We start from the raw sequence: 24711 nt of genomic DNA on the forward strand, positions 1-24711 counted from the left end.
TGAGATGAAAGGCTTGCTTTTGCACTCATGCAGAACAACTTTGGATGAGAGTCAATATTTCAGGTCTGGAACCCTTCATAAAAACTGATGAAGAATCTTGCTCCTGAAAAGTTAATTCTATTTCTCGTTACACAGATGGCAACTAAATTAGCAGATGTTTGCAGCATTTTCTGATTTATTTCAGATTGTTAATATCTGCAGTTTTTATGATTTTCATGATATAAAATTTAAAGTTTGACAGAGCAATAGGCCATTCATGAGGAGCTGAAACAAGCCCAATACATTCCCATAAGAGGGAAAAGCAGGGAAATCAAAACCAGGACTCCTTGACTGATGAGGGAAATTGAGATTACCATGATATTTAAAGAAGGTTATATAATATTTGTCATTTGAATTCATTCAGTGAAAGCCAAATTTCGAGGTTCAAAGTAAATTTATTATCAAAGTGCATATACAACCCTGAGATTCATTTTCTTGGGTGTTCAATCAGTGTGCAAAAGACAACGAACTGTGCAAATACAAAAATAAAGAAATAATAATAATGAATAAGTAAATATTGAGAAAATGAGATGAAGAGTCCTTGAAAGTGGGAACATTTCAATGATGGGAAAGTGAAGTTAGCCCATTTGGTTCAAGAGCCTGATAGTTCAGGGATTAATAACTATTCCTGAATCCGGTAATGTGAATCCTGAGGCTCCTGTACCACCTTCCTGATGGCAGCAGTGAGAAGAGAGCGTGACCTTGGTGGTGGTGGTGGGGGCATCCCTGATGATGAATGCTGCTTTCTTCCAGCAAGTTAAATATTGTTTTAAGAGGCAAACTGCATTCGGTAAGGAGAGCATCTGACAATAGACCGTCATTTAGTGTAAAAGGGAGCCTAGATGCATTTAACAACATGTAAACAAGATAAGTGAAAAAGGCAGGTTTGGACATTCTAGATTTAAAGAAGGAATAAAAGTTCAGTAATGCAGTGAAAAGTGTGGGTACGTTAATATTTGTGTTTACTAAGGAGGAATATTCTGTTGGAGCAACTGCAGATGCTAGAAATAATGGATGGGTAAGAATTGATGAGAAGATGGTTCTAGAAAGACTTGCTTTGCTCTTAATGGAGAGTCTGTTGGTCCAGGTGACTTGTATTCCTAGTTGTTGAGAGAAGCAGAGGTATTGTAAATTGACAGATTTGCCATGATCTAATCTTCCCTAGATACATGCAAGGCTCAGAAAGTGGCAAAGGTGATTGATTACCTTGTAGGGACATTATTTGTAGGCTGGACAGTTTAAACTGAAGGTGGATAAAGTAGAAAAAGATATAATTGGACGGGTGGCGTGTGAGTTAACAGGTACTTGAAGTCTGAGTTAATTAAAGAGAGCCAACATAGATCTATAAAAGGAATATCATGTTTGACTAAACTAATAGAATTTTTTTAATGGAGTAATAGAGAAAGCTGATAAAAGGATTGCAGTAGTGTGGATTTTAAAGTGATAAAGTCCTTCATAAAAGGCTTGTTAACAAGGTTGTGTCTTGTCATGTTTGGAGGGTTTGTGTCAATTTGAACAAAGTCTGATTTAAGGACAAAAAATAACAGCAAGTTTTGGAAGATTTTTTTTCCCAGACCAGAAGATGTTGATGGTGCTGTTCCACATTTTGACCAATGCTTTTCCTTTTATATATGACATGGAAATCTGAGTGCAGAATAAAATGTCAAAGTTTGCCTCAGACACCAGTTTTAGAGGCATAGCAATCAGTCAGGTAGCTGCAGTGGGACATAGATAGGTAAGCAGAAAGGGTAGAGGGGTGACAGCATTTAATATCGAAAATGTGGAGGTAGTGTAATTTGATAGAAGGGAGAGGTTTGACGGTTCTTATGGAAGAGAGGAGGGCAGAAATGGTTTTCCCCATTCCCTTCCCTCCCCCATAGCTGACAAGGTTCTTATTTCCTGTACATCTGCTGTCACTGCTTCTCTCCAGAACAATGTCGCATTCACCTTCTCTTCCTTCCAGCCTTTCAGAATAGATGATTATGATCCTTCATAATTTCCAAGAGTTCCAGTACAAGCCACCACCAGGGATATCATCCCTTTTCTTTCCCTTGCTGCAATCCAAAGGGACTGCTCCCTCTATGATGCTTGGGTTCATTGTTACCTCTCCACGAATATCCAAACCCCTTCTCATAGCACTTCCCCATGCAATCTCAGCGACTGGTTCTTTACTTCTCTTCTTGCCATCCTCAGCCCCAAACATACATTTCAGGTGAAGCGGCGTTTTATCTGCTTTACTACCAATTTTATATAATTCTTCTGGTGCTCGTGATGTGGTCTCTTTTGCACTGGGAAGGACAAATGCAAATTGGGTGACTGCTTTCCAGAGTATCTCTGTTCAATTCACAAGAATGGCTCTGAGTTTTCAGGTGTTGTCACTTTAGTTCGGCACTCCAGTCCTATTTAACTCTGCTTTTGGCCTCCAACATTGTTTATAATAAAGCACGTAGCTTGTCTTCAGAATCGGAAAGTCATAGCCTTCTGGATGTTGTATTCTGCAGTATCAGGCATTCTAGCCCCTTGCCTTGCATGTTGTAGTGTTGTATTTTTCTTTCCCTCCCACCTACCCACCCCTCAAATTTCTGCTGCTTACCAGCCCATAACACTCTTTCATCCAGCATCACCACTAGTTCTGTCACAGAATCCTTCTGGCCTCCATTTCACAGAAAGAAGAAAAGGGTAGATCTGCCTTTCCTCTGTTTTCTGCTGCTTGAAACTTACATTATTTTTAGTTTTTTCTGTTCTGGTAAAAACTATTGATGTGAAACATAAGCTCTTTCTTTCGCAGTAGATACTGTCTCATTTGATTATTCCCCGCATTTTGTTTAATAGCTTCTTTCCCTAACGTATCAGGTGCTATTTTGTACACCTCTATCAAATCTCTTCTCAATCTTCAATGTTCTAGGGAATACAGTTCTAACATATTCCACCTTTCCCTATACTGTAACTCAGGTCCTTCTGTCCTGGCAACATCCTTGTAAGTTTTCTCTGTGCTCTTTCGAACTTACTTACATCTTTCCTGTAGGTAGGTGACTAAAACTGCACACAGTGCTCCAAAGTAGGCCTCGCCAATGTCTTATACAATCTGGAGCAACATAGTCTGCAGCAGGAACTTGGCAATTAAGCAGCATCTGTGGGTGAGAAGGAACTGTCAATGGTTTGGGTTGAAACTCTGCATCATAGTGAGAATAATTGATAAGACATTTAATTTAATTTCCTATATGGATCAGTGGATGAAGAGTAGTGTGCAATGGCAATCCTTCAACTTTCCAATTGGTGTGTGTGCCATTCAATCCTGTCCCTCACTGCATCACAAAGCTTTCATGGAGCTCTGAATCCCCTGGTCTTTGTGCTAGTGGATGGCCTGTGTTACAGGCAATCTAGGCGCAATGCTGAGCTGGAAAGGCAATTCTCAAAGAGGGGATAAAGCTAGGGAGGACACGACAACAAACAAACCTCCCAAAAATAACAATGAAGCATCTTGTTTTCCAGATTGATAGTTGAATGTTTTATATGATGATAGTAACCTAGTTATTAATGTGGTGTTCTGAAGCTATTGGTTTCATCTATGAATGCAGACCTGGTATCCAAATTATTTGTCTTTGGATATTGGTAAATTGACTCCTTTACACTTCTGTTACCTTGGAAGTCTTTCTCTCAACACCACCTGAATTTTTTATTAAACAGAAATAACTTATTCAACATCTAGATGCATTCCACACAAATTCCAACATATTAGATTCTGCTGTGCATGTTTATTTATGACTAAGTAATCTTCACTTACCCTGTTTTCCAGTGCCTTAATTTATAAATAAGAATCTTACCTTTAATCATGAATCCCTCTGCCAAACACACTTTGTTTGCTGTTCACACCAGTTTTCAGTCCCATCTCTGCTCTGCTGATTTCAGTTAATTGCGCACTCACATTTCTCTAGGGAGCAGAGCATTCACTTTAAATGTATTTATACTCTGCTTCTTCCCCCTAATCTTTTCTACTTCCTACTTTATCCTACTTACAAAACTGTTTTAAATTGCCCTAATTTGTGTTTTCAGTTCCCATTGTAATTTGTATTGGAATATTATGCTTTGTTAGATGTAGAATGCAGAGTTTGTAACAATTGGTTTCTCTCTCTAAGCAACACTTTTGACTCCTGAACAGTTGATCACCCACTTGTTCTCTTCAGTGCAGGTTGTATTTGGCAGAAAGAAAGATTCAGGGGAAATATTTATGTTAACTGGCAAAACTTTCTTTAAAGAGGAGACCACAACTGTTGCTTTGTCTAATGAACAAAGTAACCATTGGATTCAATTCCCTCTATCTACCGATGATCTGAAAATGGTGTAATGTAAATTTAAATGTGTTTCAAATAGGAGCCATGATTCCTATTTTTGGTCATTAGCCTTAGCTCACTTATTAATGTTTATGTGTGCAGAATTGTCAGATAAGACCTGATGTCTCCTTAGGTCAGATAGCCTAAAACTACTCATTGATATAGCTGACAATAAAACTGGCTTACAAAATAATTTTGTTTTTGACACTTTTTTGAGATATGTGCTTTACTGGCAAGGCCACCATTTACTGCTCATTCCTAATAGGCATTGAGAAGACAGCTTTTTTGAACAGCTGCATTCATTGTGTTGAAACAAATCTCACAGTAGTGAGTTCCAGGATGCAGACCTAGCACTGATGACAGACCAGTGATGTACAGTACTGACAAGGTAGGGCATGGTATTCAAATGCTCCGCTGGTCTTGGTGTTCATGAGTTGGGGACCTGTTGTTGGAGTAGCTCACATGAGGCACTGTAATTTATTTTTTCAGCGGTAAACTATAGCTGATGTGTGCCTGTGTCCTGAATAGTATTGAGCTTCTTGAGTGTTATTGGAGTTATCCAGTCAAGTAGAAGATGCTCCATTACATTCCTGACATGTGCCTTGCAGATGGTATAAAAGCTTGGGGGTGTCAGGAGATGAATTTCCAGTGGTGGGATTCCCATCTTCTGGTCTCCACTTAGAAGCATAGAAAACCTACAGCACAATACAGGCCCTTTGGCCCATGATGCTGTGCCGAACATGTACTTACTTTAGAAATTACTTGGGGTTACCCATAGCCCTCTATTTTTCTAAGCTTGTGGGCATAGTGTTGCTATGTGGCTGGTCAAGTTGAATTCCTGGTCAACGTGACCTTTAGGATACTTATAGTGGGATTCGGCAACATTAAAATGTTGGGATATGTTAAAATTCATTTTTGTACATATTTATTTTTGAGGCACACATGTTACTTGCTGTCTGCAGACGTCTTCAAGGAGTGGTGCCTCAGGAAGGCAGCGTCCATCATTAAGGACCCCACACCACCCAGGACATGCCCTCTTCTCATTGTTACCATCAGGAAAGGAGGTACAGGAGCCTGAAGGCACACACTCAGTGATTCAGGAACAGCTTCTTCCCCTCTGCCATCTGATTTCTAAGTGGGCATTGAACCCGTGAACACCACCTCTGGTGTTCTGTTTTTACACTACGTATTTTAACTTAACTATTTAATAAACATATAATTATTGTAATTCAGTTATTTCTGAATAATAATGCACTGTACTGCTGCCGCAAATTTAACAAATTTCATGACATATGCCGATGATGTTAATTTTGATTCTGACTCACTTCAAATTCAGATTACAGGTTCTGAATCCGATTCCGATTTCTTTATCGCATATGGATCAAAATATAGAAATGCATCATTTGCAATAACAACCAGTGCACCCAAGAATGTGCTGAGGGCAGCCTGCAAGTGCTGTCGCACATTCCGGCAAAAACAGCATGCCCACAGTGTTCCAGAGAACACACAAACAGCATCAACAACAGCACCAAAATAAGCTCTTTTTCCCATTCCTCTCACTCGCACAGGCATCCAGCCCCAGGACTCTGGGCCTCTAGTCCTTCATGTTTGACATTTGGGCCTAGATTTGCAGACTCACACTTGCTAATAAGTCATTTATTAACATAAGAACATGTATTTGAGCTAGTTCTTTTGATGTATGTAGCAACTTATGTTTTATCTTGGATACATTTGGTGACATTCTGTTTTTTTTAAACTAAATCAGGTCCTGGTTGTCTTATTCAATGATAAATAAATTGTGAGGCAATTGCATAATAAGTACTTTCCACATTTTGGTGAGAGCTAGCAAGCAATTTGTCTTTAAAAATTCTTGGGTTGCCATCATCAATAATATTCAGAACCTCAGTTAAAACCTAATGCATCAGCTGTTTAAAACTTGGAAAAAATTCTCAAGAGCTTTATTTGAAGAAATATATGATTTCTAGTTCAATATTTGCAGATGCATGATGTGCTCGACAAATTTGCAAATGAGCAATGATATATTAATTTTGTATTTAAAGAATAAAACCATAATTTAATATTTGTGCTATCATTTCATCGCCTTTTCTTAATAAACTACCTTTTGGTCTATTGTTATCGACTGCCAGCTTACTTCAGATGACCTGTTTATCTCCCTGCCACTGCTGTCTTCACCACTGTAAATTACTTCATCACACTGGCTCACAGGCTTGGTAACCACCTTCTATTTATATAACGATTCCCTTAGCAAGCTGCTGCTGCGGTGTGGTTAAACAATTGTACATACCAGGCAACTCTTTTTTAAAAAAAATATCACAATCAAATATCATTAGGGCAATTCAGGAAACCTATTTTGTATCCTCTTCATTATCCCCCCCCCCCCCCCCCCCACTTTTCCACAAAGCTCACCACATGAAATTAAATGAATGACTATGCAGTGTGGCATGTCTCCCGGGCTAGGTTGCTTTCCACGTGACTATTATTTCCTGGTTTCTGAAGGGATTCTGTAGAATCTGAAACCCTTGTCTGCGTATGTGGTGAGAGAGGGCAGGCTTACAATTGTTGGAGAACATCAGCCTCTGCTGATTATATCATGCAGGTATGCAGTCATAGGATTCACTCATGACATTCAATTGATATGCATTTGATCTTAAACTCCACACTTCTGAAGCTGAGCTGAGTGCCAAGTTAGAATGCACCGCAAAGATGATGCGAGTGGTAAGAGATTGTTTAAAATCTCCACGGCACCGCTCTTCACCCGATGACCGGTGAGTCTGAAAATTATCAGGGGTTGGGGGGTGGGGAGAAGAGAGGTATGTGTTACGAGGTTCAAAAGACAATTGACAGATCAAAATAAAATTGTCAGCCATGTCTGTGCACTGTCAGATTCTCATTAGTGGTGACTTCATACTGGATTAAAATTTTGCAAACATTTTCATGCCATTAATGTGATGCTATGTTAAACTGAGAATACAAATGAAGTAATTAAAATATATAAGAAGGCCACAATTCATGTATGTTGTAAGATTTAACAACATTCCTGTTTTGCAGACAAAATCTTTAAACAGAAAAGAATAATATTCCTGTTATATTCTGAAAATTCTCTTCTTTTAAAAATGTAATTTATAAATAAAAGTACAATATTTTTACAAATGTGTTTTGAATATCTATTGTTTTAATACTAATCAAAATATTTGTGTATTGGTAGTTTAAAATTTAGTTTTGTATAAAATATAGTTTAATGGTGGGATGATGCTTTTAGCTCCTCCTCTTCCTATAAACTCTAGCTTTGATTAGCCAACAGCTCCATAGCAACAGTGACATTTGTGATGAAAAATAGTCTCATTGATTTTCGACTCTGTATTTCACAGAACCCTTTCAGATATCAGACATTTTCATTCCTCACTGAAATCAGGCATTTCATTCGTAGTTTAAAAGGTTATTGATAACCTTCCCAGTTTCCTTTCAAGCACTAGCTCACTGTAAGACGATGCATTTGAAGGGCGAGTCAGGATTTGGGAGCTGGTTAGCTGTTCCTGCTGTAGCTGATGTCCTTAAGTATACTTGCCTTGTTTGCTGGTCTTCCAGGGAGAAAAGCACTGTTGAAGTGGAAATCAAAGAAAAGGAAGAAGCGGTCAAGCAGCGAACGAGTGAGGTCCAGGCAAGTATTAATTGCATCACTTGTTTAAGTTAAGTGATCAGCATCTGCAAAGTCATGCTGTCCTTGCTGGATTTTCAGACTGTTTTTCAGATGCTGAGATTTTGCTGATTTTACTGTCCGTGAAGGGTTTTAGTTAGGATAAAGGTATGTCATGCAGAATTTTTACTGAAGCCAAGCAGTAGCTGTTTTTCAAGATGAAAAATATGGATTACTGTTGGTGAAAAATAAGTTTTATAATTTTCAAATATACCTATTAAGACAGATGAAAAATTTGAAAAATTACCTAAATAGTGAAACTGTTGTATCAAATGCATATTTTCTAATTGTTCAAGTACAGTGACTTTTTAGCTTGAACAAAATTTGTACAAGAGCTTTTTGCTTAATATTTTTGCTTGAGGCATCAACAAGCACATTGATATTTAAGGTCTAATACAGTTTGTCAGATTCCCTGTGAGCATCGAATTATTCTCAGCTCTAAGGATACTTGCAGCAATCATCATTAATTAATCAATAAACAGTTTAGGTGGCCGTTTCTTAAAATTAAGTTCTGTTTACCCCAGCTACTATGATGTCATTAATGGAGATGGTAGCATAGTTGAAGAGGGGATAGTAAGGGGCAAACATTACCTTTTTTATTGTTGGTTATGAATGATAAAACGTCATTAGGATTTCCATATCATGACCAGCTCCAAAGTGAAATTCTTTCATTAAACATCATACCAGATTTCAATTGCATGACGCAGCTAGGATAGCTCAGAGAAATGTAGCTGCATTGTTATTGTGTGGTAGAATTCAATTCAAAATGAATGATTGTTTTACATTTATGAAAGCTTCCTAAGAGAATTATAAGAGCAAATCTAATATTTTTGCTTAATATGTCTTTTGAGGTTTTTGGCAAAATATTATAATCTGTACAATTTGATATTCTTTCATGAACCCTCCCACTCATTCTTCTGTTTCCGTTTACCTTGGTTATATTTAGCAGCATCATCATACCAGCTTGAGAATGTCTACTCTTAATACCTTTAAATACTGTAAATTATTGCAATTCTGATATATATAAATTTTGCTTCAGTTTTCAAAAACGGCATTGCTGAGTACAGCAGGCAGTAAAAACACCATTTGCCAGTGCTACAGGGTCTGTTTTTATTGAGTGGATACTGCAGATTTTCGAGATACTGTGTAATTTAGATAAATTATTAAATTTGTTTGATTTTGAATAATATTTGGTTACTTCAGAAGGGAAATGCATTTTGATAGTCAATTGCGAGGTTGTCTGAATGCATTTAACACTTCTGTTTTCATCACACTATAATGGAGAGTTATGAAACGGGAGTCTGGAGGTTTTCACACAATATGGGTGGGGGAAAAAATAGTCCCAGATTACATTTGTGCATTTGATGCCAGATTTCAAAATGGATTGAGAAAAGGACTTCCAATATGTTGCTTAACCACCGTCTTAGTGGAGGAGGTGTATAGTGCAGAGTCACGTGGAAGGCGAGAAATTCTCATACAAAGCTGTGTTGCTGTTGCATAATTTGGTCTCCAGATGGTAGTTCTGACGTTCACCCACTGAACTAAATTGTCACCTTTTGAGGTAACTGCTGAATTATTCTTCCTGGGAATCCGGATAGATGCAGCTATTTATGATGATAACTGATTTCATTTACAAGTTAGTAAATTGTTCATACATTTTAAGCTGGCCAGCGTTGTTTTTCTTGAAATAAAGTTTGCTTTCCATGTGAACTTTAAATTGTAGCCTTTACTCTGATGGACGTGCATTACACTATAATTTATAATAGTGCAAGAGGGAAATGCTGTGCACTATCTGTATCAGTTATGGACATTGTTCCCTTTCATATACCGTTTTTAAAAATATACCAACATCATCTCAAAGTAATTTGCAGTCAATGAGCTACTTATTGGTGTGATGTAATGAAATTCAGCACCAGTTTTCACACAGTGAAGTGTCATGTACATTGTCATAACTGAAAGAATTATTTGTGTTAATGATAGTGGTTGAAGGATAACATGATCGAGGCACTGGAAAAGCAGCTCGTTTTTAAGTGGTAAAGTGTGATACTTGTGTTCACCTGAAAACATCAATGACACTTTAAATGAATGGTTCTGATAAAAACTGTGGTAGTATGATATTTCCTATGTGGCACTGAATTTAAACAAAAACGTGTAACAAGCTTTTGAATGGCCATCTACTACCTATTTATTCCAAAGTGATAACTGAGCTAAGACTAAATCCTATTGAAGGTTTCATTCCAAAAGCTAGCAAGTTGGCTTGAGATTCCAGTTTCTTCACACAATTGGGCTTGAGGCAACAATGGACGTAGTTATTAAGTGAAAGCTGCCGATGACAAGAAAGATGCAGAAAGGTTAAGCTAATGTTCTAAGCACTCCAAGAGGAGCAGCTAAAACTTCTCAGGATTAACAAAAGAGATTGAAAGGGGAATGAGCCACATGGCACTTCAAGGTTCCTCCACTATTCAGTAATGTCATGGCTGATAGTATGCCCTTAGTCATATCCCTTGATTACATAAATCTTATCAGATTTAGCCTTTAATATACTCAGTGACTGGCCATCCACAATCCTAGTACATTCAAGCCTTGAGAGGAGAATTCAAAATGTTTTGTTGCTGAGAGAAGTCAGGAAATTTGAGGAATTGGCTACAATCTTCCCAACTTCTCAAGACATAAGATCCACCTGGTTCTTGTCCATGTTTAAAACATCTCTTGTTTCTTGATGGCCTGAGTTTGGTTCAATGCTTATGTCTGATCAAATCAACACAAAAATTTATTTTTTTTAAAACTCCTAATTCTTGACTCATGCACTGATGATTTGGCTTCATGTTACAGGAAATTATAGTACAGATCATTTTCTGGGAATGCAATCACGTCCCTCAGATCAGTTATATTAAAAGTAGAAATCCAATTAAATCTGGCCTAGCCTGGTGAACTATTTAATTGTTGATCCTTTTCTGTGAATTCAGATTTTTGAGCCCTACATCTGCAAGTGTAACATCTGTAACACTTTGGCCCTTGTCCATCTTTAAAACATTTCTTGTTTCTGGCCAGCCAGGTTTTGACACAATCCTTCTGTATGATTGATGCAATTCATTGTTAACATTCTTTATTTGTGTGATTTTTCATTCTGTTGGCTTTAGATTGGTTAAACTTTCATGTCTAAAATGAGAACTGGAGAGAAATGTAATGTAGATGAGACAATGCATCTCTACTGAGTCAAGTTTGCCGTAAACCGGAGTTATTAGTCATTTCACTGTACTGATGACGTGCACTGGCACATGGTTCTAATTCACATCCTAATTGCATGCTCTTCTCCCTGCTTTTCCTTTTTTGAAAATTGGTTAATTTGAGAGAATATGGCTGTTGAAACGAGTAACATCAAAAGTCAAAATATCGACTTTATTATCCTGTGCACAATTACATGTATGCACGTGGTTAATGATAAGGTTACTTTGCAGCAGCATCACTATCTATAAAGACCTGGTAATCCCTGTGATTGATCCCCATAGCCTAGTAATCAGACTTGTAAGCCACAAATTGTGTGCAAGTGGGTGAATATGTTTGTTGGAATTCAGGATTTCTTTGCATAGAAACACATATGTCTTGTATTAAGTTCATGGGTGGAGGATTTATTGATAGCCACTTTAATCACATTGTCAAAAATAATTGGCTTTGACAGTTTAGGCAAAGAACTGCACATTCTAAAGAATTTCTAGGCAGTGGTTATGTTGGATTTGGATGCTTTCTATATTTGGAGTTTTCCAGCTCCCTTGGGTGGGGTGATGAGACAAGCAGTTCAGAATTGTAGCTAACAAAGAAGTAATCAAAGTAAATTTTATTATCAAAGTATATAAATGTCATCGTATACTGCACAACCCGTAGATTCATTTACTTGTGGGCATACTCAATAAATCCAATAGCCATAATGGAATCTATGAAAGACCTCACCAACAGGGGTGGACAAACCAGTGTGCAAAAGGTAACAAACTGCAAATACAAAAATGAAAAAAAGAAATAATAATAATAATAAATAAGCGTTAATTATTGAGAACATGAGATAAAGTGTCCTTCAAAGTGAGTCCATAGGTTGTGGAAACAGTCCAGTGATGGGATAAGTGAAGTTATCCCCTCTGGTTCAGGAGCCTGATGATTGAGGGGTAAGAACTATTCCTGAACCAGGTGGTGTGAGTTCTAAGGCTCCTGTACCACCTCCCTGATGGCAGCAGTGAGAGGAAAGCAAGACCTGGGTGGTGGGGGCCCTGATGATGGATGCTGCTTTATAGATTTTTTTTATTTTATTGAGATACAGCCTGGAAAAGGCTCTTCCAGCCCTTCAAGCTGCACCACTCAATAATCCCCTGATTTAAACCTAGGCTAATCACGGGGCAATTTACAATGACCAATTAACCTACCAAAAAGTATATCTTTGGACTGTGGGAGGAAACCCATGCAGTCACAAAGAGAATATGCAAACTCCTTACAGGTAGCAGTGGGAATTCATGTATAACGCTCTGTGTAGATGTGCTCAGTGGTGGGGAGGGCTTTACCTTTGATGGAGTGTGCCAAAACCATTATTCTTGTAGGATTTTCTGTTCAAGGGCATTTTCGTTTCCATACCAGGCTTCGATACAGCCGGTGAATATACTCTCTACTGCACACCTAGAAGTTTAGTTAAAGTTATAGATGTCATGCTGAATTTTCACAAACTCCTAAGAAAGTAGAGGGGCTGCTATTCTTTCTTTGTAGTTGCACTTGCATATTGGGCCCAGGACAGGTCCTCTGAAATGATAACACCACTGATCCCCTGATGAGTGAGGACCTGACAGATATCTCCATTTCTGCTGAATGAATGAATCATCAAGGTAAAGCAAATGTAATGCCCTGATTAGGGTTTTTACTGCTATGCCGTGGGTATAATTTTAACAGTTCTGTAACAGCAGTCTGCCTGCTTTCACCCTGTTTGGGTTGAGCTGAGGTAAGAGGCTTTGTTGTACACCTTAGGAATGTGGTGTCAGCCAATCAGGATGATGGAATTGGGAGAAGGTTCTGGTGAACAGTGGTGTGGAGAGGTTTTTTTCGGCGGGAGCTGGGAGAACACAGTGGGGAAGATAGCTGAGGATTCTGTCCCTGTTGCACAAGGTGCTTTGTGCAGATGAATGGGTTCAAGGAGGAAGGACCAATACTCCCATGGGAGATCTGTTTGTTCAAGATGGATTTCGAGCAACATTCAAAAGGTGGTGTGTGCTTTCGCACAGACTGAGGGTCCAGCACATGAGTGAACGACAAGAATAATGGGCCCTTTTTGTTTTTTATCTTTCTTTCCATTAACTGTTTGCTTAAGTTAACATTCTTAAGTATACTTCTTTATAATTGTACGCAGTGTACAAGCTGTTTTTTTTTGCCGACGGGCTATTTATTGCAGGGGCAGTAAATCACACAGCAGTCACGCAAACTGGGGTTTGGGTGGGTGAGGCATCCCAACTTCAGGGATTTGGCGGAACTGAAGTTGTATACACCCTAGACGTATGAAGCCTGGGTTTCTCGCCACGGAGTCCAGTGGCTGTTAGGGGCTAATGAGCCACATTTCTGAGATGCCTAGTAAAAGGGGGTTTCACAAGTATGGAATAATTTCAGATCTGAATTTATTAATGTGTTATATAAATATAGTTATAAAAAGTAGTACCATTATTAAAAACAGAAAATGCTGGAAACTCAGCAAGTCAGACAGCTTTTGTGAAAAGAGAAATAAAAATAATCTTTCAAGCTGAAGACTTCCATTAGGGCAAAGGGAATATCTGATGGGGAAGGTCAGGTTAGGCATGATCATAAGCTGTTGATGAAACCTAGTTGCAGTTTAGTGAGAGTAGTTAGAGAATGACACAAGCTAATTGACATGTATTAAAAGAAATATATAATGCAAAGCTTAGGAAGTGCTCAGTAAGTCTCGACATATTTGTGTGGAGGGTAAAACTGAGTTAATATGACAGATTGGTGATCTGCAGTACAAGAGGTTAGAGTAGGAGTGGGGTGGAAAATTCAAGTGTTGGCAACTAGAAGATCAGGTTCACCTCTGTATACTGCACCTAGTCTTTTTTGTCTGCAATGTAGAGGAGAATGCATCATGAAAAGCTGTACACTTGATTGGAAGGATTGCAGATGAATGACATCTTCTCTGTCGTGACGGTATGGGTCTCTGGATGGTGGAAAGTAGAGGGCCAAAGCATCAGATTGCATGGAAAGCAGCTTGAGTAAGGGAATGGTTGATGAGCGGATCGGGGAATTACAAATGGATGGCCCCTTAAGAGTTTTGAAAGAGGATGAATGGGAAAAATATCTGATGGTGGGGATCTCTTTGGCGGTGATGGAAATAGTGAAAGGATGAGCAATTGAATGTGGAATCTGGTGGGATGGAAGTTGATGATCAGGAGAACTCTTTTCTAGTAACAGAGTGGTAACAATCAGGAGGTCTGAGCTCTTAATCCTAAAACATGAATTTGAATCCCACTATATCAGCAGGGAATTTAAATTTATGTAATTAAATAAAAATGGAATTTTAAAATATGGCTATTTTCATTAATAGTGAAAGCATAGGATCCTTGTGAAGCCCCTGTTGCTTCTCTAATATCCTTCTGAGAAAGAACCGCCTTTCCAATGTAATTTACTCTTCACTGGATGATATTGATTAATTGATGTCTTGAGTGAGATGTACTCATTTCCGACTTCAGCTTTGATATGAGCAACTTCTCACAGTTGCAACCGTTGCATTGTGGAGATTTCTGAAATTCTCTTTCGAGGAGGAACTGCTAAAGTACTTTCCCAAATGGACAAGAAACACAATAAATTAGGCTTTCCCTGCACATCATTTTCAGGTTAGATACCATAGACTGCACTGACATTGCCTGCATTACCAGATGAGCTTCTTTCCCAATTGAAAGGGATTCCATCTCCTCAGCATCGGGCTGTTTTGTAATGCTAGGTCACTACCTCCTGAATTTCTTTACTTTGTTGCAGGTAAACAGCCTTGATTCAGTGACTTTTCGCTATTCCTTCATGGACTTTATTGCACTCAGCTCACTAGTTGACTATCGAGTACCCGGGTATTTCATTCATAAATGTGGTTCAGAGGTTGTATCAGAATGTTGAGTACAGCTTTAGTATACGGTGAGAACAGTGCCACCACCATAACACATGGTAACAGACACTATGAACCTCTGTCACCTTGGGTTAGTTGTATCTTCCTCAAAAAGAAGAAATGCTTGTATATACTATATATTCAGTACTCCATATACCATGGATTCCAGTTAATTGGGACACATCAGGATCAATACATTTTAGCCCATTTAAGTGGCTGCCCCAATTAGCTGAAAATTAGTTAAAAAGGTATGAAAAAAAATCACAAACTACCATTTAACTGAGTAACAAATTATGTATTTAAATGAAATGCAGAACAAATTTGAACATTATTAATACTACTACAGTACTATAAAACTGTGCATTAGGTCCTAATAATTGGTTTGGTGCTTGTCTGTTGTACCTGACGATGACAGGAAACCTGGGTGGGAAAGTTTTTTAAGTGGGGAAATGCCGTTGTACTGGGGCGTTTCCACTTATGAACTTTGGAAGTCCGGGTTCAGTTGTATGAAGGTTGTCACAACTGCTCTTCCTTGGTTGCAGTGGTTGGCTATGATTGTGCCTTGTTATGCTCTTCACTCTCTACACAGCTTTGCAGAACCCCCTTCCTGGCCATTGGATAGGTTTCATCCGCCCAGTCTGCCAGAGCAGACTTTGCATGCTAGGATAAGCAATGTCCCTATCTCACCAGGGTAAAAAACCTGCCAGCTACCCTCTCCTGACTTAGCCCACCTGTCGAAGTGATGTACTGGGGTGTGCCCGCTGTTGTATGCAACAGCTCTTTGCAGTACAGGTGAGAGCTGAGTTTATGCTGCAGTGTTCTTTAGATTTACTATAAGTGAACAAAGCAGCAAAGACACCTAGTGCAGATAATGGACTGGCTTCATACAATTTTGCAAGGATTGCATCCTCCAAATCTTTACTTACATTGCAACATTCAAGGTATCTTTAAATTTTTCAAAAGTTCCTAACTTAATGAAGTAGTGAAATAGTTTCATTTTCATTCCCGACTATTTCCAACACCTCCAAGCCTGCATGCTTGAAAGTTGAGTGAGAAAAACAGTTCAGAATTGTCTTACTGCTTATTTCTTGCCAACTATCAGTGACAAAATTATTGTTTTTTTTTAAGAAGCACACACAACTGGCGCTATTTAAAAACTGTTCGCTTCAAGCACAATGTAGTGTCTTAACGCCACACAACTGCAGACGTGTGACACTAGTTAGAAAATTTTTGGCAACAGTCCCCTGCCCCAATTAAGTGATACAGAGTCATAGAAACATAGAAAATAGGTGCAGGAGTAGGCCATTCGGCCCTTCGAGCCTGCACCGCCATTTATTATGATCATGGCTGATCATCCAACTCAGAACCCTGCACCAGCCTTCCCTCCATACCCCCTGATCCCCGTAGCCAAGAAAACGAAAGTCCTAAGTAAACGAAAGGAATCCCGGCTATTTTCTTGATTAGTTTTTGTTTTTTAAGAGTTTCCTAATAAGAAGGTTGCCCAATTAACCAGAATCCACTGTATTCAGTTTTTAGTGTGGGGGGAAAAAAGGCAAAGAGAGATGAATTAGTAATTAAAGCTCATGGTCTCTTCTCATTGTTACCATTAGGTGGGAGTACAGGAGCCTGAAAGCATACACTCAACAATTTGGAATGGATAATTTTTCCCCTCTGCCATTGGATTTCTAAATGGACATTAAACCCATGAACATTAACTTGCTCCTTTTTTCCCTCTTTTTGCACTAATTTAATTTAACTTTTTAAATATATATTAACTGTAATTTACAATTATTATTTATTGCAAAGTGCGGCTGCCACATAACAACAAATTTCACAACGTATGCAAGTGATATTAAACCTGATTCTGAAGCATTTGTGATATAATGTGGTTAGGATAATGTGTGTGAAATAGATAAATTTTAAGAAACCCAATGTAACGTGTCCTGTTTGCCACTTCAGTGCTTCTGTGACTGTAAAGGAAGTCTAGCACCTTTAAGTGCAGATCTTCCATAAGCTTCAAGTTAAATTTTAACTAAATCTGAATGTCGTGGTTGGACACTGGAAAGGGGGGAAAGACATAAGACTAAAAAACATCCTGTTTACTTTGAGAAATATTTGGTTTTCTTGAAATGTGATAAAACTGTTTAGTTTGGAGCAGGATGGTAGCGACGTCTCTGTTGTAAAAATGCTGGCTACTTTATCTAATGTTTAATTAGAAAGATAATTTGCATTATGGTGCAAACACCATTATATTTTTATCCTTTCACAAGAAATTAATATCTCATTTATTGCCCATTCTTAATTACCCTTGAATTAAATATTTTACCAGCCTTCCCACAATGCACTTAAGAATTAATTACATTGCTTGGAATCACATAAGCCAAATCAGGTGTAGTTAACAAATTTCTTATCCTACAGGGCATTAAAGAGCTAGATGGGATTTTAAGATCAAGTGGGAAGGTTCATAGTCACTAATAACAGTCTTCTATACCAAATAATTACTTCCATGATTTGAACTCTTGTTTCTGGATCATTAATCCAGATACCTTGGTTAGAAGTCCAACAATATCATTACTGTGTGCTGGGGCATTTTACTTGGCTATCTTATTGATAGAATATTGAGGATATCAAGGAGGAGGAGTAGAAGAAAAGAGTTACCAAGGGAGATAGAAGGGTGGTTAATAAACTATTTTAAATTGAGCATTGAATAACAGGATTCAAGAAGCAGTTGTACATTAAAATTTACAATTTCACAAGCTTATCTTACAGTGCCTATAGAAATATACCCCCCCCCCCCCCAGAAGTTTTCATGGTTTATTGTTTTACAAAGTTGAACCACAGTGGATTTAATTTGGCTTTTATGACGCTAATCAACAAAAAAAGACTCTTTCGTGTCAAAGTGAAAACAGATCTCTACAAAATGATCTAAGTTAGTTAAAACCTTAAAACACCAAATAATTGCATAAGTATTCACACCCTTCAAGTTAGTATTTAGTAGATGCACTTTTGGCAGCAATTACAGCCTTAAGTCTGTGTGGATAGGTCTCTATTGGCTGTGCACATCTGAACACTGCATTTTTTCTCCATTCTTCTTTACAAAACTGCTCAAGCTCTGTCAGATTGCATGGAAATTGTGAGTGAACAGCCCTTTTCTAGTCCAGCCACAAATTCTGAATTGGATTGAGGTCTGGGCTCTGACTTGGCCACACCAAGACATTAACTTAGTTGTTTTTAAGCCATTCCTGTGTAACTTTGGCTTTATGCTTGGAGTCATTGTTTTACAGGAAAAGTTGCAGATTGCATCCGGTTTTCTTCCAGGATTTCCTTGTATTTTGCCGCATTCATTTTACCCTCTGCCTTCAAAAGCCTTCCAGGGCCTGCTGAAGTGAAGCATCCCCACAGCATGATGCAGAGCCATCACCATGCTTCACAGTAGGGATGACGTGTTTTTGATGATATGTGGTGTTTGGTTACACCAAACAGAACATTTAGTCTGAAGGTCAAATAGCTCAATTTTGGTTTCATGAGACCTTAGGGCCTTCTTCCAGCTGACTTCAGAGTCCCCCAGACGCCTTCTGGTGAACTCTAGCTGAGATTTCACGTGAGTGTTTTTTCAGTACTGGCTTTCTCTTTGCCACTCTCCCATAAAGCTGCTACTGGTGAAGCATCCGGGCAACAGTTGTTGTATGTGCAGTCTCTCCCTTCTCAGCCACTGAAGCTTGTAACTCCTCCAGAGTCATCATAGGTCTCCTGGTGGCCTCCCTCACTAGTCCCATTCTTCCACAGTCACTCAGTTTTTGAGGACAGCCCGCTCTAGGCAGAACTACAGCTGTGCCAAATTCTTTCCATTTCTTGATGATTGACTTAACGGTACTCCAAGGGATATTCAGTGACTTGGAAATTTTCTTGTATCGATCTCCTGACTTGTGCTTTTCAATAACCTTTATGAAGAATTGCTTGGAGTGTTCTTTTGATTTAATGGTGTAGTTTTTGCCAGGATACTGACTCACCACCCACTGAACCTTCCAGATACAGGTGTATTTTTACTATAATCGATTAAAACACTTTGACTGCACAGAGGTGATCTCCATTTAACTAATCATGTGACTTCTAAAGCCAATTAGCTGCACCAGTGATGATTTGGTGTGTCATATTAAAGGGGGTGAATACTTATGCATATGAATTATTTTGTATTTTATGTTTGTAATTAATTTAGATCACTTTGTAGAGATCTGTTTTCACTTTGACATGAAGAGCCTTTTTCTGTTGATCAGTGTCAAAAAAAGCCAAATTAAATCCACTGATTCAATGTTGTAAAACAGTAAAACATGAAAACTTCCAAGGGTGATGAATACTCTTTATAGGCACTATGCATGAACACATTTGAAACAGGGTGGGAGTAAACTATTTAGACTTTCAAGCCTGTTCTACCATTCAGTAACATTATGCCTGAGCCACCCTTGCCTCAACATCAGTTTCCTGTGCTCTCCTGAAGGTGTTCGATAAGGTGCCACATAAAGGATATCTGTAAGATAAGGATGCATGGGGTCGGAGGTGATGTATTTGCATGGGTAGAAGATTGGTTAACCAATAGAAAGTAGAGAGTTGGGATAGTTGGGTGTTTCTCCGGTTGGTAATCAGTGGTGAGCGGTGTGCTACAGGGGTCGGTGCTGGGCCTGCAACTGTTCACAATATACCTTAACGATCTGGAAGAGGGGACCAAGTGCAGTGTGTCTAAGTTTGCTGATGACACTAAATTGAGTGGAAAAGCAAATTATGCAGAAGATAAGGAGATAGATAGATAGATTAAGTGAGTGGGCAAGGGTCTGGCAGATGGAGTACAATGTTGGTAAATGCGAGGTCATCCACTTTGGAAGGAAAAATGGAAGATCAGATGATTATTTAAATGGTAAAGGATGGCCAGATCAACCATGATCTTACTGAATGGCAGAGCAGGTTTGACAGGCCAAATGGCCTACTGCTGCTCCTACTTCTTATGTTCTTATGTTCTCCCCATGCCATGACTCCCTTCTACAATAAATGTATGAATAGTCGATGTGGCAATTGATAGTTATTCTGCCTCCACAGCTGTCTAAGGTGGAGAATTCCAAAGACTCATGAATGTGAGGGAAGAAATTCACAGAGCAAGAGGATATCCATTATCTGAAATGGGTGACCTCTTACTCTGAAACTATGCCTTATGCTTCTAGCTACCATTCCTACAGGAAGAGTCCACACTGCCATTTCCCTTTAGAGTTTGTGTATAAATAAGATTACCTTTCATTCAGTTAAACTCCAGTGAGTTTAGGCCTAATCTTCATCGTTGATCAACCTTTTAGTTCTAGCTTCCAACTGGATTGCTACCAATGTAAGCATTTGATGAACATTTGTTGAATCTCTGCCTCACAATGCCAGTTACCTGTTTCTCTTTGGGTGTTTCCATTTTCTCCTGTGACCTCCATGTGATCTTGTTTCCTCTGACACCCTGAAGACGGGGTTGGTTAGGTTAATTGGCTATTTAAATTGTGTCTGTGAGTGTATGTTAACTATAGAAGCCAAAACTACATGTATTACTTTTTGGTCAGGCCCTCCCTAGTTTTATACCCATTATCCCTTGTAGTAAAGTCCAGAATTTCTAAGTACAAGCTTTTCAAGGTACTTGCCGAAAAGATCTTATATTTTCCCATATTAAATTACATCCCTCAACTTCTTGCCTACTCCTTAATCCACCTATGTTCCCATGCAGACTTCCTCTATCCTCATGACTTGATTACCCATCTTTCTTGGTAGAATCAACAAATCTGGCTCCAAATTTTAGTTGAAATCTTCTCAAGTGTACAATAGTCTGGTTGTGTCCATAGGATGGGCAGATTTGTAATTCAAACTGCAGAGCTCTTGTTAAGTACTGAGCAAAACCAGCTTGGTGGTTCACAACAGTTTTCATCCAGACTTCTGATATTGTCAGAATTGTTCAGTTTGTACATTCACCCTGTGAGTACTTGATGGCTGACATGGACTCAGCTAAAGAGATTGTTTCAGTGCTGTGCTGTGCGGTATGACTCTATAATTCTATGATGTACAATCCAATCATTGCTAGGATTCCCTATGCCCATCTTTCTAGCTTCAGTAGCTTCAGTTGTTTTTTTTTGCCAGCTCTTGATACTCTGGATTTCTTGAGGTTTGCATTTTCAGGTAGGATTAGGGTTAACATAGAAATCTACAGCACGTTACAGGCCCTTCGGCCCACAATGTTATGCTGACCATGCAACCTACTCTAGAAACTGCCTAGAATTTCCCTAGTGCATATCCCTCTATTTTTCTAAGCTCCATGTACCTATCTAAGAGTCTCTTAAAAGACCCTGTTGTATCCGCCTCTACCACTGTCACTGGCATGCGCCCACCACTCTGTGAAAAACTTATCTCTGACATTCCCCCCCCCCCCCCCCACCGTACCCCTTTCCAAGCACCTTAAAACTATGCCCTTTCATGTTAGCCACTTCAGCCCCAGGAAAAAGCCTCTGGCTGTCCACACGATCAATGCCTCTCATCATCTTTTATACCTGTATCAAGTCCCCTCTCATCCTATGTCGCTCCAAGGAGAAAAGGCCAAGTTCACTCAACCTATTCTCATAGGGCATGCTCCCCAATCCAAGCAATATCCCTGTAAATCTCCTGTGCACTCTCTCTATAGTATCGACATCCTTCCTGTAGTGAGGTGACCAGAACTGAGCACAGTACTCCAAGTGGGGTCTTGTAGAGCTGTAACATTATCTTATGGCTGTTAAACTCAATCCCTTGTTATTTCTGTGTAAGTAGTGACTTGGTGACTTGTATATCAATTGTCCTTATGGAAACACTCTGGTCTCCTCGACTGTGTAAGTCTAGGGAAGACAATCTCCGGCCCTGCCACACGTGTGAGATTGAGGAGTGAGCCCACCCCAAAACTCCATGTTTGTGTGGATGCTGTGTAATTCGTTCCCCTGTTACAAATGAGTGCCACAAAATAACAGGCAGTACAACGCATACATTTAAAAGAATTAGCTTTATAGTTCGTAATTTGACTAACCAGCAAAAAGAGGAAAGGGCCCATTTTAAAAAAACAGTCTAATGTGCACAAATTGGAGCTCAAGAGTTTTCCCCGTCTCCGATCCTCCAGTGATTACCCCGGACTTTGTCAAATCACAGCCCTGCTCTGGGTCGAATCCTACAACTTCTTCTCACCAGCATCTTCTCTCTTCATCTCCCTCTCACAAAAGCCCCAAACCCATCCTTAGTGTCCCTCACCAGAGAAACCTCCCCTTAATCCGACCATCCTAATTGGATGGCGCAAAATTCTCCTAGCTCTTATCTTCAACAGTAACCCAAACAAGCAGCAGACAAGCAGCTCGCACAGAACAACACAAAATGAAATGCAGAACAACATAACAGTAAAATATAAGTACCAGGGCATTACATTCTCCCCCACCAAAATAGCCAAGTCCTCATGATTGAAATAATTTGTCATGCCATCACTAATAACACCATTTTCAAAGGAATTTCGTGATGTCAGAACCTCCACTCTACAAACGTTTGTATTTGGTAGTGACATATCTCACTAGGGGGATATCCATAGCACTCTGTTTACCCAATGCTACATAGGCCAGCCTATCTGGGGGTCTCCTGATTCTTTGAGATCTTCTTACCCCATTATCTACTTCTACAGGTTCCGACACTCAATGGAATACTGCTGGTCTGTCTGGCGAGGCCTCCCCTGGTCTATCATTCATGCCCTCCTGCAACTCAGATTCTTCTGCCACTGGGCTGAGTTCCGCTTCATCCTCTTCCTGGTCCCGCTGAAACCTGGCCTGTCCACAGTTTTCATCTGCCTCAGTGTGAGAAGGGTTAGGAATCTCTTCCTCAGTCAGTGGGGAGTTAGCAAAAGGCAGCATATACCACACCCCCATTTTTGGATCCTCCGTATCCCGTTCAGCGGCGGGGTCCGTCTACTGTCTCCCTGCTGCTGGTCCTTCAGTCTTTCCGTGTCACTGCAGAGTCCTCCTACTAGGTATACGGTCCAGGTCAGGCTCTGGGTCGACACACACCTCTTGTCCCAGAGGTAGAAGGTGGTTCTGATGGAGAATCTTGACAGGCCCAGTCCCATCCTCTGCTTTCACCCAGAAAACTGGTATGTTTGGCATCTGACTCTCCACTACATAGGGTGTAGCCGCCCAGCGGTCAGCCAACTAATACTTTCCAGGTAGCCCCAAATTCCTTATGAGGACTCGGTCTCTCGGCATGAGTTGGGAGAACCTCACCTTTTGATCATGCCTCCTCTTATTTCCTTGATTCTGCTTGGCAGCCGTGACATCAGCTAATTCATAAGCCTTTTTCAGCTCCCTTCTCATATCAGACACGTTCTTCTGATAAATCTTTGGTGGTAGGTCATCCTCGTCAGTCCCAAAACAAAGGTTGATGGGCAACCTCACCTCACAACCAAACATCAGATAATATGGTGAGTACCCAGTAGCTTCATTTTGTCTACAGTTGTAGCAGTGGACCAGATGTCCAATATGTTGACTCCACTTGTTCTTTTTGCTGATCTCCAAGGTTCTGAGCATGTCTAGCAAGGTCTGATTAAACCTTTTGGGCTGGGAATCACCCTGTGGGTGATGAGGCATACTCCTAGACTTCTCTACTCCAAGCATGCTCAGTAACTCATGTATGAGCCTACTCTCGAAATCCCGTCCCTGATCCCTATGTATCCCCCTGGGGAGGCCATAATAAATGAAATACTTCTCCCATAACACTTCAACCACCATGGACGCCCTCTGGTCCTTGGTAGGGAAGGCTTATGCATATCTGGTGTAGTGATCCATAATGACCAAGACAGTGCCATGTTGCTGGCATCTGCCTCTATTGACAGGAAATCCATACACACCAGGTCCAGGGCCCCGCACTCTGCAAGTGGGACAACGGAGCGGCCCTCGTAGTCAGCGTCTTCCTCCGTATACATTGAATGCACGAGTTGGGGTACTCTTCGACCTCTAGCTTCATTCGGGGCCAGTAGAACCGATCGCTGAGCAATCCATAAGTCTTTTCCACCCCCAAATGGCCAGAATCATCATGAAATGACTTCAGCACATTCCTCCGATACTTCTCAGGCAGAACCAGCTGGGAACGCCGAGGTCGGTCGGAAGACGTCGTGATCTGGTTCCTCAACTCCAATCTGGACCATTCAGTAACTGAGACACCACAGTATGTTTTGTCCTCTCTGCTTAAGCCATGCCTCCTTTTCGACCACTGACCAAATGGTATCGATGCCCGGGTCATCTCGCTGGGCAGCTGCCACTTCCCCAAGGCTCAATACTGGCAGCTGGTTTGTCTTCAGAGCAGTCAGGTTAGAGAAAGCTTGTGGAATTGTGCCATCTGAGGCTCCCAATTGATCTACCGCTCAATCCTGCCCTTGCCTTTCCTCTGCCTTCACCATGATGGAAAACTGGCACCTGGCTTTCACT

At 39.9% G+C, this 24711-nt stretch overlaps 1 protein-coding gene across 3 annotated transcripts in view; it reads left to right on the forward strand.

The window, feature by feature from the left end:
• The window catches only part of eps15 (epidermal growth factor receptor pathway substrate 15), a 137758-nt gene that overhangs the window by 73631 nt on the left and 39416 nt on the right, over positions 1 to 24711 (forward strand). For all 3 annotated transcript variants that reach the window (XM_072273756.1, XM_072273754.1, XM_072273755.1), the window contains one exon: positions 7977 to 8049. In XM_072273756.1, coding sequence (XP_072129857.1) covers positions 7977 to 8049 — 73 coding nt within the window. The remainder of the gene's footprint in view (positions 1 to 7976; positions 8050 to 24711) is intronic.

Source organism: Mobula birostris, chromosome 12 (genome assembly GCF_030028105.1).
Source record: "Mobula birostris isolate sMobBir1 chromosome 12, sMobBir1.hap1, whole genome shotgun sequence".
NCBI lineage: Eukaryota > Metazoa > Chordata > Chondrichthyes > Myliobatiformes > Myliobatidae > Mobula > Mobula birostris.